The sequence below is a fragment of the Oncorhynchus nerka genome, linkage group LG2 (assembly GCF_034236695.1).
Source record: "Oncorhynchus nerka isolate Pitt River linkage group LG2, Oner_Uvic_2.0, whole genome shotgun sequence".
Lineage (NCBI taxonomy): Eukaryota > Metazoa > Chordata > Actinopteri > Salmoniformes > Salmonidae > Oncorhynchus > Oncorhynchus nerka.
In genome coordinates, this window is record NC_088397.1 from 24,322,955 (window position 1) to 24,339,266 (window position 16,312).

Consider the following 16,312-nt stretch of genomic DNA (forward strand, 5'->3'; position numbering starts at 1 on the left):
ATAGTCACAGCCCTATAGACATTCACACTGTCTCCCTGTTGTCATATAGTCACAGCCCTATAGAAACTCACACTACCTCCATGTTGTCATAGTCACAGCCCTATAGACATTCACACTACCTCCCTGTTGTCATATAGTCACAGCCCTATAGACATTCACACTACCTCCATGTTGTCATGTAGTCAAAGCCCTATAGACATTCACACTACCTCCATGTTGTCATATAGTCACAGCCCTATAGACATTCATACTACCTCCCTGTTGTCATATAGTCACAGCCCTATAGACATTCACACTACCTCCCTGTTGTCATATAGTCACAGCCCTATAGACATTCACACTACCTCCCTGTTGTCATATAGTCACAGCCCTATAGACATTCACACTACCTCCATGTTGTCATATAGTCACAGGCCTATAGACATTCATACTACCTCCATGTTGTCATATAGTCACAGCCCTATAGACATTCACACTACCTCCATGTTGTCATATAGTCACAGCCCTATAGACATTCACACTACCTCCATGTTGTCATATAGTCACAGCCCTATAGACATTCACACTGCCTCCCTGTTGTCATATAGTCACAGCCCTATAGACATTCACACTACCTCCATGTTGTCATATAGTCACAGCCCTATAGACATTCACACTACCTCCATGTTGTCATATAGTCACAGCCCTATAGACATTCACACTACCTCCATGTTGTCATATAGTCACAGCCCTATAGACATTCACACAACCTCCATGTTGTCATTTAGTCAGCCCTATAGACATTCACACTACCTCCATGTTGTCATATAGTCACAGCCAATAGACATTCACACTACCTCCATGTTGTCATTTAGTCAGCCCTATAGACATTCACACTACCTCCCTGTTGTCATATAGTCACAGCCCTATAGACATTCACACTACCTCCCTGTTGTCATATAGTCACAGCCCTATAGACATTCACACTACCTCCATGTTGTCATATAGTCACAGCCCTATAGACATTCACACTACCTCCATGTTGTCATTTAGTCAGCCCTATAGACATTCACACTACCTCCATGTTGTCATATAGTCACAGCCCTATAGACATTCACACTACCTCCATGTTGACATATAGTCACAGGCCTATAGACATTCACACTACCTCCATGTTGACATATAGTCACAGCCCTATAGACATTCACACTACCTCCATGTTGTCATTTAGTCAGCCCTATAGACATTCACACTACCTCCATGTTGTCATATAGTCACAGCCCTATAGACATTCACACTACCTCCCTGTTGTCATATAGTCACAGCCCTATAGACATTCACACTACCTCCCTGTTGTCATATAGTCACAGCCCTATAGACATTCACACTGCCACACTCCTCCATGTTGTCATATAGTCACAGCCCTATAGACATTCACACTGCCTCCCTGTTGTCATATAGTCACAGCCCTATAGACATTCACACTACCTCCCTGTTGTCATATAGTCACAGCCCTATAGACATTCACACTACCTCCATGTTGTCATATAGTCACAGCCCTATAGACATTCACACTACCTCCATGTTGTCATTTAGTCAGCCCTATAGACATTCACACTACCTCCATGTTGTCATATAGTCACAGCCCTATAGACATTCACACTACCTCCATGTTGTCATATAGTCACAGCCCTATAGACATTCACACTACCTCCATGTTGTCATATAGTCACAGGCCTATAGACATTCATACTACCTCCCTGTTGTCATATAGTCACAGCCCTATAGACATTCACACTACCTCCCTGTTGTCATATAGTCACAGCCCTATAGACATTCACACTACCTCCATGTTGTCATATAGTCACAGCCCTATAGACATTCACACTACCTCCATGTTGTCATTTAGTCAGCCCTATAGACATTCACACTACCTCCATGTTGTCATATAGTCACAGCCCTATAGACATTCACACTACCTCCATGTTGACATATAGTCACAGCCCTATAGACATTCACACTACCTCCATGTTGTCATTTAGTCAGCCCTATAGACATTCACACTACCTCCATGTTGTCATATAGTCACAGCCCTATAGACATTCACACTACCTCCCTGTTGTCATATAGTCACAGCCCTATAGACATTCACACTACCTCCCTGTTGTCATATAGTCACAGCCCTATAGACATTCACACTGCCTCCCTGTTGTCATATAGTCACAGCCCTATAGACATTCACACTGCCTCCCTGTTGTCATATAGTCACAGCCCTATAGACATTCACACTACCTCCATGTTGTCATATAGTCACAGCCCTATAGACATTCACACTACCTCCATGTTGTCATATAGTCACAGCCCTATAGACATTCACACTACCTCCATGTTGTCATTTAGTCAGCCCTATAGACATTCACACTACCTCCATGTTGTCATATAGTCACAGCCCTATAGACATTCACACTACCTCCATGTTGTCATATAGTCACAGCCCTATAGACATTCACACTACCTCCATGTTGTCATATAGTCACAGCCCTATAGACATTCACACTGTCTCCCTGTTGTCATATAGTCACAGCCCTATAGACATTCACACTACCTCCATGTTGTCATATAGTCACAGCCCAATAGACATTCACACTACCTCCATGTTGTCATTTAGTCAGCCCTATAGACATTCACACTACCTCCCTGTTGTCATATAGTCACAGCCCTATAGACATTCACACTACCTCCCTGTTGTCATATAGTCACAGCCCATAGACATTCACACTACCTCCATGTTGTCATATAGTCACAGCCCTATAGACATTCACACTACCTCCATGTTGTCATTTAGTCAGCCCTATAGACATTCACACTACCTCCATGTTGTCATATAGTCACAGCCCTATAGACATTCACACTACCTCCATGTTGACATATAGTCACAGGCCTATAGACATTCACACTACCTCCATGTTGACATATAGTCACAGCCCTATAGACATTCACACTACCTCCATGTTGTCATTTAGTCAGCCCTATAGACATTCACACTACCTCCATGTTGTCATATAGTCACAGCCCTATAGACATTCACACTGTATCACTGTTGTCATATAGTCACAGCCCTATAGACATTCACACTACCTCCATGTTGTCATATAGTCACAGCCCTATAGACATTCATACTACCTCCAGGTTGTCATATAGTCACAGGCCTATAGACATTCACACTACCTCCATGTTGTCATATAGTCACAGCCCTATAGACATTCACACTACCTCCATGTTGTCATATAGTCACAGCCCTATAGACATTCACACTGTATCACTGTTGTCATATAGTCACAGCCCTATAGACATTCACACTACCTCCCTGTTGTCATATAGTCACAGCCCTATAGACATTCACACTACCTCCATGTTGTATTATAGTCACAGCCCTATAGACATTCACACTACCTCCCTGTTGTCATATAGTCACAGCCCTATAGACATTCACACTACCTCCATGTTGTCATATAGTCACAGGCCTATAGACATTCACACTACCTCCATGTTGTCATATAGTCACAGCCCTATAGACATTCACACGGCCTCCCTGTTGTCATATAGTCACAGCCCTATAGACATTCACACTATCTCCATGTTGTCATATAGTCACAGCCCTATAGACATTCACACTACCTCCATGTTGTCATATAGTAACAGCCCTATAGACATTCACACTACCTCCATTTTGTCATTTAGTCAGCCCTATAGACATTCACACTACCTCCCTGTTGTCATATAGTCACAACCCTATAGACATTCACACTACCTCCCTGTTGTCATATAGTCACAGCCCTATAGACATTCACACTACCTCCCTGTTGCCATATAGTCACAGCCCTATAGACATTCACACTGCCTCCCTGTTGTCATATAGTCACAGCCCTATAGACATTCACACTACCTCCCTGTTGTCATATAGTCACAGCCCTATAGACATTCACACTACCTCCCTGTTGTCATATAGTCACAGCCCTATAGACATTCACACTACCTCCCTGTTGTCATATAGTCACAGCCCTATAGACATTCACACTACCTCCCTGTTGTCATATAGTCACAGCCCTATAGACATTCACACTACCTCCCTGTTGTCATATAGTCACAGCCCTATAGACATTCACACTACCTCCATGTTGTCATTTAGTCAGCCCTATAGACATTCACACTACCTCCATGTTGTCATATAGTCACAGCCCTATAGACATTCACACTACCTCCCTGTTGTCATATAGTCACAGCCCTATAGACATTCACACTGCCTCCCTGTTGTCATATAGTCACAGCCCTATAGACATTCACACTGCCTCCCTGTTGTCATATAGTCACAGCCCTATAGACATTCACACTACCTCCCTGTTGTCATATAGTCACAGCCCTATAGACATTCACACTACCTCCATGTTGTCATATAGTCACAGCCCTATAGACATTCACACTACCTCCATGTTGTCATTTAGTCAGCCCTATAGACATTCACACTACCTCCATGTTGTCATATAGTCACAGCCCTATAGACATTCACACTACCTCCATGTTGTCATATAGTCACAGCCCTATAGACATTCACACTACCTCCATGTTGTCATATAGTCACAGCCCTATAGACATTCACACTGTCTCCCTGTTGTCATATAGTCACAGCCCTATAGACATTCACACTACCTCCATGTTGTATTATAGTCACAGCCCTATAGACATTCACACTACCTCCATGTTGTCATTTAGTCAGCCCTATAGACATTCACACTACCTCCCTGTTGTCATATAGTCACAGCCCTATAGACATTCACACTACCTCCATGTTGTCATATAGTCACAGCCCTATAGACATTCACACTACCTCCATGTTGTCATATAGTCACAGCCCTATAGACATTCACACTACCTCCATGTTGTCATATAGTCACAGCCCTATAGACATTCACACTGCCTCCCTGTTGTCATATAGTCACAGCCCTATAGACATTCACTCTACCTCCATGTTGTCATATAGTCACAGCCCTCATTCAGCCTCCTGTTGTCATAGACATTCATGCACTACCTCCCTGTTGTCATATAGTCACAGCCCTATAGACATTCACACTACCTCCATGTTGTCATATAGTCACAGCCCTATAGACATTCACACTACCTCCATGTTGTCATATAGTCACAGCCCTATAGACATTCACACTACCTCCCTGTTGTCATATAGTCACAGCCCTATAGACATTCACACTGCCTCCCTGTTGTCATATAGTCACAGCCCTATAGACATTCATACTACCTCCCTGTTGTCATACAGTCACAGCCCTATAGACATTCATACTGTCTCCCTGTTGTCATATAGTCACAGCCCTATAGACATTCATACTGTCTCCCTGTTGTCATATAGTCACAGCCCTATAGACATTCACACTACCTCCCTGTTGTCATATAGTCACAGCCCTATAGACATTCACACTACCTCCCTGTTGTCATATAGTCACAGCCCTATAGACATTCACACTGCCTCCCTGTTGTCATATAGTCACAGCCCTATAGACATTCACACTGCCTCCCTGTTGTCATATAGTCACAACCCTATAGACATTCACACGGCCTCCCTGTTGTCCTATAAGGAAGTGGCAGATGGACAGGTATAAATTTAACAGTGCATTTGGAAATGATTCAGACGCCTTCACTCTTTCTACATTTTGTTACATTACAGCCTTATTGTAAAATGGATGAAATAGTTATTACGTCATTAATCTACAAAATTCAAAAGGCACTCTGAGCAATCTAATTTGCAGGTGCATGGCAACAATTGAACAAGACGAAGGAAAAAGGAAACCGCACACTGCTCTTGATAGTATCACCGATCTCAGAGCTCTGACGAAGGCCGTGTGGCCGATACGTCAGCTTATTAAAGATCGGTGATACTACCAAGAGCCGTGTGCGGTTTCCTTTTTCATTCACGTCATTAATCTACAAAATGCCCCATAACGACAGATGAAAGATGAATGGAGCAAAGTACAGAGAGATCCTTGATGAAAACCTGGTCCAGAGTGCTCAGGACCTCAGACTGCGGCGAAGGTTCACCTTCCAACAGGACAACAAACCTAAGCACACCGCCAAGACAATGCAGGAGTGGCTTCGAGACAAGTCTCTGAACGTCCTTGAGTTACCCGGACTTGAACCCGATCGAACATTTCTGGAGAGACATGAAAATAGCTGTGCAGCGATGCTCCCCATCAAACCTGACAGAGCTACAAAATGCCCCATAACGACAGATGAAAGATGAATGGAGCAAAGTACAGAGAGATCCTTGATGAAAACCTGGTCCAGAGTGCTCAGGACCTCAGACTGGGGCGAAGGTTCACCTTCCAACAGGACAACAAACCTAAGCACACCGCCAAGACAATGCAGGAGTGGCTTCGAGACAAGTCTCTGAACGTCCTTGAGTTACCCGGACTTGAACCCGATCGAACATTTCTGGAGAGACATGAAAATAGCTGGGCGGCAGGGTAGCCTAGTGGTTAGAGCGTTGGACTAGTAACCGAAAGGTTGCAAGTTCAAATCCCCGAGCTGACAAGGTACAAATCTGTCGTTTTGCCCCTGAACAGGCAGTTAACCCACTGTTCCTAGGCCGTCATTGAAAATAAGAATTTGTTCTTAACTGACTTGCCTAGTAAAATTAAAATAAAAAATAAAATAAAATAAACACGTTCTTATACATTTTTGCTTGTGTCTTTAAAATATGAAAACTGAAACATGTCACGTGTGCTCCCTCTCCGGCCTCTAGGTCACCAGGCTGCTCATTATGGCGCACACCTGTCACGCGCGTCAGCACCTAATGACAATCACCTGGACTCCATCACCTCCATGAATACCTGCCCAATTTATGTCCCTCCCTTTGGCTCCTTCCCCAGGCGTTATTGTTCCTGTTTCAGTTTCATGTCTGTGTGTTGTTTGTGTTTCTTGTTTTGAATGGTGTTTCATTTATTGATTAAATGTTTCACTCCCTGAACTTGCTTCCCGACTTCCAGCGCACACGTTACAAAACATCACATTTACATAAGTATTCAGACCCTTTACTCAGTACTTTTTTGAAGCACCTTTGGCAGCGATTACAGCCTTGAGTCTTCTTGGGTATGACGCTACATGCTTGGCACACCTGTATTTGGGGAGTTTCTCACGTTCTTTTCTGCAGATCCTCTCAAGCTCTGTCAGGTTTGATGGGGAGCATCGCTGCACAGCTATTTTCATGTCTCTCCAGAAATGTTTGATCGGGTTCAAGTCCGGGTAACTCAAGGACGTTCAGAGACTTGTCTCGAAGCCACTCCTGCATTGTCTTGGCGGTGTGCTTAGGTTTGTTGTCCTGTTGGAAGGTGAACCTTCGCCCCAGTCTGAGGTCCTGAGCACTCTGGACCAGGTTTTCATCAAGGATCTCTCTGTACTTTGCTCCATTCATCTTTCCCTCGATTCTAACTAGTCTCCCAGTCCCTGCAGCTGAAAAACATCCCCACAATATGATATTGCCATCACCATGCTTCATCGTAGGGATGGTATTGGCCAGATGATGAGCGGTGCCTGGTTTCCTCCAGACGTGACGCTTGGTATTCAGGCCAAAGAGTTCAATCTTGGATTCATCAGGCCAGAGAATCTTGTTTCTCATGGTCTGAGAGTCCTTTAGATACCTTTAGGCAAACTCCAAGCAGGCTGTCATGTGTTCAGTCTGGACACTCTACCATAAGTGATGGTTGTCCTTCTGGAAGGTTCTCCCATCTCCACAGAGGATCTCTGGAGCTCTGTCAGAGTGACCACTTCCCTGACCAAGGCCCTTTTCCCAATTGCTCAGTTTGGCCGGGGCAGCCAGCTCTAGGAAGAGTCTTGGTGGTTCCAAACTTCTTCCATTTAAGAATGATGGAGGCCACTGTGTTCTTGGGCACTTTCAATGCTGCAGAAATGTTTTGGTACCCTTCCCCAGATCTGTACCTGGACACAATCCTGTCTCGGAGCTCTACGGACAATTCCTTCAACCTCATGGCTCGGTTTTTCCTCTTATATGCACTGTTAACTGTGGGACCTTATATAGACAGGTGTGTGCCTTTCCAAATCATGTCCAATCAATTGAATTTACCAGAGGTGGACTCCAAGTTGTAGAAACATCTCAAGGATGATCAATGGAAACAGGATGCACCTGAGCTTGATTTCACGTCTAATAGCAAAGGGTTTGAATAATTATGTAAATAAGGCGTTTCTGTTTTTATTTTTCGATAAACCTGTTTTCGCTTTGTCATTATGGGGTATTGTGTGTAGATTGATGTGATAAAAAATATAGTTTTTAGAATAAGGTTGTAACGTAACAAAATGTGGAAAAGGGGTCTGAATACTTTCAAAATGCACTGTTAGATGACCTCAACAGACAGCTGAGCTGCATTATGGGAAATACACCAGGTGGTTCAGCTGTTTGTGGGTCAAGGCATGTGTGTCATTATGTGCATGTTATATTTCACCATGTTTATCAAACCTTTATCTCTCTTTCTCTCCCTCTCTCCCTTCCATTTACCTCTCCCCCTTTATCTCTCTACCCACTCCCCCTCTCCCTTCCATACCTCCCTCTCCCTTTCATCTCTCTACCTCCCCTCCTCTCTCCCTCTCTCCTCCCTCCCTCTCGTTTTCTCCCCCTCTCTCCTCATTCTCTCTCTTCCAGGGAAGAATGACATCTTTGGGGAGATGATCCACCTGTACACCAAGCCGGGGAAGGCCAACGCGGACGTGCGGGCGCTCAGCTACTGTGACCTGCACACCATCCAGAGGGAGGAGATCCTGGAGGTGCTTGACATGTACCCCGAGTTCGCCGACTACTTCCTCAGCAACCTGGAGCTGACCTTTAACCTCCGAGACGAGAGTGGCAAGGTAAATACAGACGGACTGACAGACAGACACATATGGAAGGAAAGAAGGATGGATGGATTGGTGGGTGGATGGATGGACCATGCGACCGGTAGGCAGCACAGATAAAATTTTAAGTGGTGTATTTTTTTGTATGCAGCCTCAGAATGCAGAGTCAGTCTACCCCTCCCCCAGTGATTCTGATGGGGATGACATCAAATGCAGAAGAAGGCTCACTAACAAGAGGAAATCTTCCGCAGGTGAGTTGAGGTGGTTTTTATGACAACTCTTTTTCAAACAGTTCAACTGAGCCAGCCTGTTTTATACAATATCATGCATTTTAGTTATTTAGGAGACGCTCTTATCCAGAGCAATTAGGGTTAAGTGCCTTGCTCAAGGGCACATCGAGAGAGAGAAAATTATCCACCTAGTTGGCTCTGGGATTCAAACCAGCGACCTTTCACTTCATGAAAGTGTCTCCAAGTTTGAGAAGACTGTATTCCTACACAGGGAATAGTTTTCATGTGGCTTCTAAGAGCTATGTAAGTTTGGGAGGCATTGTTGCAACACACCACTCAACAGTTTGGTATCCATTCAAACTAATTAAAGTGGTCACCATGGTTACGGTTTTTCAGAATACAGTTCCATCTCCTAAAATAAACCCCTCTCCCACCATGTCATGTTGACCTGTACTGTAGATTGTCCAAATGTGTTTTTGTCTAATTCAGACAGATTATACCACATTAAAAGTATGGCAATTAATGTTCTACATTTTTCAGCCATATCATATCCTTCAATGCATGCCATTGGATGTTATCTCTCCTGTACTTATTTTCCTTCACATTTACTGACAGTTTCCCTCTCCGCTCACCTTCCCTCTGCTTCTGTAAAGGCAAAGTTGCAAGCACACAATGAAATATATAGAGTATCTTTACGGCAGCAAGGCTCTGAGGCAGCAGCAGATCTGGTGGGGAGCGTTTAGAGCACGACACCTTCCTATTGTTTGATCTGCCGAGCTGCTGCCTCCCAGAGGAGCTGTCTGTAACAAAGAACCCAGTGTTCCTCCAACACACACTCACTCACACACAAATGCACGCACACACACACACACACAGACATGCATGGATGCACACACACACATGCATGCATGCATGGATGCACACACACACATGCATGCATGCATGCCCAAATGCACGCACACACACACACAGACATGCATGGATGCCCACACGCACGCACAGACACACTCATCCTGATTGCCCTCCTCCTTCCCCACAGGGACCCAGATCAAAGAGACGTCGGTGTTCTGCGATGGTGGTGAGCGGGAGAGGCAGCTCTACCCCACCTCCCAGGCTGTAGCCACCGTGGTGGAGGAGAGGAGAGACTCAGAGGAGGAGAGGGAAGAGGAAGAAGAGGAGGAGGAGGGAGGGGAGGGGGAGGAGCAGAGGCCTCTGTGCTCGGGGGGGCAGGGTTACCCCTTGGTGAGGGACCACACCTTGGGATTTGGGCTGGGGGACGTTGTTCCGGACGCGTCGGGGGGAGGAGACAATGTGGAGAGGAGCCAGTCTTATAAAGGTACAGTTAGAAGCCTCTAAAAATCCCTACAACAATGCTTTTAATGGCTAGGTCATTTTGGCTAGACCAAAAGCTGACCCACCAATTCAAATGAGCTCCATAACCATTAAAAGATCAAAATAACTCATTTTATCTTGCAACAACGACCTGGTAAAATGTCCATACCAGAAATAACCTTCAGTGAGTGTATGGGTAGCACAGCACCGAAGCCAGAGGGCCCAAAACAACCAATGGTCACACGACAAGACATGTCCTTTCAAGCCCTTTTCTACAGAATATTGAGTAACTGTACTGTAATTAATTTGGATAAAGGAAATTACCCTGGGCCACTGGAGCAGGATGTCACACATATTAAAAATCCAAACAAGGATTAGGGCTCATCGCCACGGCAACTACCATTATAAGAGGATTATTTATATCCGACAATCCAACCAGGGTCATTGGTCTGGAAATGCAGGGTTTCGAACACACTCTGTTAGATGTTTTCATTTACTGTATATATACTGTTATTCAGTGGTAGAAAATGCATCAATGCTAATATTAAAGCAGAGTCCTTCGACTGACACAGTATCTATTGTTCTACTGTTCTAGCACAGTGTTAAGGCGTCATCTAAAACCAAGCGAAACAGGAGGTAAACTAGCTATGAAAATAGAATTAAGCTCCTGTGGCAAGGATTTTCCCTGGTTAGGAAACATGGTCAGGAAAACCTCAGGCCCTACATGGTAAATCCTAGCACTGATCCCAGACCATTTCTTCCCAGTGAGTAAGAAGAAGACAGGACTGGTGAGGCTGGCTTCTTACAGGCCATAGGTTACATTTACATTTACATTTAAGTCATTTAGCAGACGCTCTTATCCAGAGCGACTTACAAATTGGTGCATTCACCTTAAGACATCCAGTGGAACAGCCACTTTACAATAGTGCATCTAAATCTTTTAAGGGGGGGGTGAGAAGGATTACTTTATCCTATCCTAGGTATTCCTGAAAGAGGTGGGGTTTCAGGTGTCTCCGGAAGGTGGTGATTGACTCCGCTGTCCTGGCGTCGTGAGGGAGTTTGTTCCACCATTGGGGGGCCAGAGCAGCGAACAGTTTTGACTGGGCTGCGCGGGAACTGTACTTCCTCAGTGGTAGGGAGGCGAGCAGGCTAGAGGTGGATGAACGCAGTGCCCTTGTTTGGGTGTAGGGCCTGATCAGAGCCTGGAGGTACTGAGGTGCCGTTCCTCTCACAGCTCCGTAGGCAAGCACCATGGTCTTGTAGCGGATGCGAGCTTCAACTGGAAGCCAGTGGAGAGAGCGGAGGAGCGGGGTGACGTGAGAGAACTTGGGAAGGTTGAACACCAGACGGGCTGCGGCGTTCTGGATGAGTTGTAGGGGTTTAATGGCACAGGCAGGGAGCCCAGCCAACAGCGAGTTGCAGTAATCCAGACGGGAGATGACAAGTGCCTGGATTAGGACCTGCGCCGCTTCCTGTGTGAGGCAGGGTCTTACTCTGCGGATGTTGTAGAGCATGAACCTACAAGAACGGGCCACCGCCTTGATGTTAGTTGAGAACGACAGGGTGTTGTCCAGGATCACGCCAAGGTTCTTAGCGCTCTGGGAGGAGGACACAATGGAATTGTCAACCGTGATGGCGAGATCATGGAACGGGCAGTCCTTCCCCGGGAGGAAGAGCAGCTCCGTCTTGCCGAGGTTAATTTCAGACCTGGCACTCTTACAGGTTTGTTGGAAAATCCTGTTCATGTTTTATCCCTCGCCAATTTGCCAGCAGATGCCAGCTCATTACCTTGTTGATGCCTGGTTGGCATTAAAGATGGCAGGATCTATGGTGACCAGCTTGTGAAAGAGATCATGAGCTTAGCTTGTTTGTTTAATGCTTGGTTTATCGGCCCTACACACCTATGACACACACACACAGAGAGACACACATACTTTCTCTACTCCCCCAAACACGACTTTCACAAATAATTATCCCTAACATAACTACTTTCTTTGTAAAATCCTCAACTACTTTGTTAATATGTTAACATCAATGTGGTAAAAATGATTAAAACTGCCTCGATATTCACATAGCCACTGTAACAATAACAATTGGGAAAATGAAATGACACGTTTCTATTTGCGTCTCCAGAGTATTGCGCTCCGTGATGAACATTCCTGTCAGCATGTGGTGATTTGAGAGTAATATGCTGTAATTCAGTTCTTAAGCGGATGATGATGATTCCTGGTTTGAGTAGGAGGCAGGCAGTGTTGACTGCTGGATATTGATTCCTGTAATCACCCCAGCATGGAGGCAAAATAAATGGTAGCTTCTGTTCTTGACATCTTTCATTACTGTAAAAGCTATCTTCCAAGCATGATCAACTCAATCACTGAGTCTAGTGCAGTGCTTCGGTCATCACTAGTCACCACAGCCACAAATTCATAAACCCTGCCTACCCTTCTACAATTTATCCACTTAAAATCTGATTTTAAACCTAACCTTGACCCTAACCACACTGCTAACCCTAATTCCTAACCCTAACCTTAAATTAAGACCAAAAATAACATTTTGGTTTTCATGAATTTTTACGACATAGCCAATGTTGACATTGTGGCTGAGGTTTCTAGTTACAACCCAATGTCTCTAGCCTTGCACTGGGTTAAGGTTAGAGTACATATTTGTTCTAGGCCAGCAGTAACACATCTACATATCTAGCTGTTGGTTAGTTGAATTGGTTGTTTTACTGCTGGGCTACAACAAACATGTGCAACCTTTTGGGGTACCCAAGGACTGGAATTTAATCCAACAAAGGTGCAGGTTTTACTTCTAGCCCTGCACTAACATACCTGCTTTAAGAATCAAGGGCTGGATGATTGTGGTATTTCTTTCTATATCGGATTTGCTAATGCTGGGCTAGAGCAAAACGGTGCACCCCTGTGGGTCCACAGTACTAGGACTGAAGAACATTGTTGGCATTATAGCGATATAACACAGTGGTAGACATCTATCAGGTGTGTACTATTCCTATCGACACCCACTCAGTAGCTGTAAAAGACTAGACCAACTTTTTTTGTGCCTGAGGGGGAAATGATTCTGGACACAGTGCTGCAATTACAGTATCTAACAACCAGGTAACAATGTGAGGGAGAGAGTGATTGATGCTATAACTGCTGGTTATACAGTGGGCCTAATGTACCCATTGATCAATTAAATGGTTGCCTTTGACAGGACTGGTATGGATGAGGGACCGCTATCTATTGGTGGTTAGTACTCTGTACCTTCTCAAGCCACTACGGTCATCAGACAATATTGTTGGCAAAGGATCATACCTAACTAAAAAGGATTCAATGTTCTGTGGGAAATGATTGGTGCTGTGATTTAGTTGTATATATAATGGTATATTAAATGCGTTTGTGCATGTGTGTGTCTAGACCTGCGTGGGGAGGAGTGGGGGTGCGTGCGGCCCAGGGAGGTCCTGGAGGAGTCGGCCCAGGACTCCCGAAGTGGGGTCATAGAGGAGGACAGTGAGCCGGACAACACCTACGGAGAGGTGGAGCAACGTCTGGACCTGCTGCAAGAGCACCTAAACAGGTGAAGGGGAGATGCGAAATTCTGATCTGATCGTTAAAAAAAACACAACTTTAACCAAGCCGTTCTGGTGGTAAACAGACTACACCGTCTTCAAATAACCCCAGCCCAACTATCACTACATCCCACTGCACTATAGACTAGATACACAGCAAGGTTTTTCCAGTACAACAGCCATCAGAATACAACTGGGTTTACCGTACGCATCCACGGTCCACGGTAAAGCATTGCTTGTAAAGTAAGGCTCACTATATAACACAGAGAGTCGACTTCTGCATATGTTCTATATGGAAGGGATCCAGCTGCTACAGACAGCAGACAGCATCGCCTATTTTTAGCTGACGCCCGTGAGACGCAATCGCAACACAAAGACAGCAGACGTCACGGCAGAGTTTGGAGGGGAGGGTTGGGAGATGGTGCGGGGCAACAGCAGACGGAGGGAGGGGTCACATCAGCCAAAAAGTGGGAGGAGGCCTCTGAGTCAGTCCGACTCTTTCTCTTTTTCTCTCTCTCTCTCTCACTGCCTCTCTCTATATATATATATATATATATATACGTTCCATCTATATATAGCCTATGCTCTCTTTCACTTTTTCTCTCTCTCTACTGTATCTTCCCTCCCATATCCCTTCTTCCACTGGAAGTGCCGGTTACAGACTGGCCACCTCAGGCTCTTTGCAGGCGTACGTCGCTCTCATTTCTCCTGCTTTAGGGAGGTAATGGGCAGACGCCTGGCCACTCAACAGACATGGCGGCCACACTACCCTGCCTCATCTAGCTGGAGCACGCCTTCCGGGGGTGTTGATCGGCTCAGATTGTCTCACTGGCTTGTTCTCTGTCCGCAGTGCTCTGAAGGCAGTATGGGTGTGCCGTTTCTAGATACAGTACACAGGTCTGTGTGTTTGTCATTGGCAATAAATCCATTAAAGTGATATATTTCAATATTAGCTTTTCGAAACCTTGAAGGTGTTGTAAGCAAAAATTTAGAAAAATCTAGAAATTATCATTCACAAAATAGAAAGATAATTGAAATTGTGATGACATTTTGCTTGGCGTGGAAAGATCTGAAACAGATAAAGATGTGCTTTTGGACAGGTTTGCAGCGTTAGTGTCTTCTCTGAATTGTATGGGTTGGGGTTCCCTCTAGTGTTTGCATTGAGTATTACTGTCTGCACTCTCCCAATACAACCCCAGACACATGCATAAAACGAAACCAACAGTAGCTTAAGCTAATACATAGCTAATACACTGAGGACCTATTTTAAGGTGCTCAGACTTTTACATAAATCACGCATTGACGTAAGTGGCAGATTTATTTTTAAAATGTGAGTGACGCATGTGGATCGCAAGCTAGGACCCACCCCTTATGCTGTCTCCCTGACTCCCCCCACCCACCATCCAGGCTGGAGTTCCAGATGACATCAGACATCAAGGCCATCCTCCAGCTGCTGCAAAGGCAGAGCACCGTGGTTCCCCCAGCCTACAGCATCGTCACCTCCAGCCCAAAGTACCAGAGGCCTGCCATCAGGGTGCAGCCTGTTTCTGCCATCAGGATCTCAGAGCCTCAACACAGCCTCAACCCTGCTTCACCACTGGCTCAGGTATACTGAACCAGCCAAGTCTACACTAGCCCTCAGAGCTGTATACTGTGTTATGCATAATGGCTCTGTATATACTGGCTAGGCACATTACACTCCCCAGTCAATATACTGGTCTATAGGTGCATTATCACTGTCTGTTCTGTATACTGACGGATGGTTACATTATTTGCTGACCAGCCTGGTCTCAGAGCAAAACTTATTATATTTGACTAAAATCCATGCCATCCATTTAGTTTGATATGTTACTTTATGTTAGGGTACATTACATTGACTATACATAACATAGTAAACGTAAATCCGGGACACTCAAATTAGCATGATATGTTACGTTTGGTACGGACAGTAAATTACAAAAACGAAAGGAACGTCTAGCAACCTAAATATTGCATATTCAAACCTCATCACAGACAACTTTTGTATTTTAAATAATTAGCAACTACTTGCTACTTTTTAGCGAATTTGCCACTAATTAGCATGTTCACTAACCCTTTCCCTAACCCTATAACCTAACTCGAACCTTAACCCCTAACCTAACGTGGCATATCATACTAAAGCAGTCAAGCATAATATATCATACTAAACGGGTAAAATGCAATCAAGACGTAGGATACTATACGTCATGCAATTATTTTATTGTACGGCTGTTATTACATTGGTCGGCCAATGTAATGTAACCTAACGTAAAGT

General features: G+C 44.8%; 1 protein-coding gene across 1 annotated transcript in view; it reads left to right on the plus strand.

Moving 5' to 3' along the window:
- Positions 1 to 16,312, plus strand: part of LOC115144575 (potassium voltage-gated channel subfamily H member 7-like) — a 121,912-nt gene that overhangs the window by 102,231 nt on the left and 3,369 nt on the right. Inside the window, exons 13-17 of the mRNA XM_065025006.1 lie at positions 8,699 to 8,904; positions 9,041 to 9,140; positions 10,159 to 10,455; positions 13,868 to 14,027; positions 15,427 to 15,625. Coding sequence (XP_064881078.1) covers positions 8,699 to 8,904; positions 9,041 to 9,140; positions 10,159 to 10,455; positions 13,868 to 14,027; positions 15,427 to 15,625 — 962 coding nt within the window. The remainder of the gene's footprint in view (positions 1 to 8,698; positions 8,905 to 9,040; positions 9,141 to 10,158; positions 10,456 to 13,867; positions 14,028 to 15,426; positions 15,626 to 16,312) is intronic.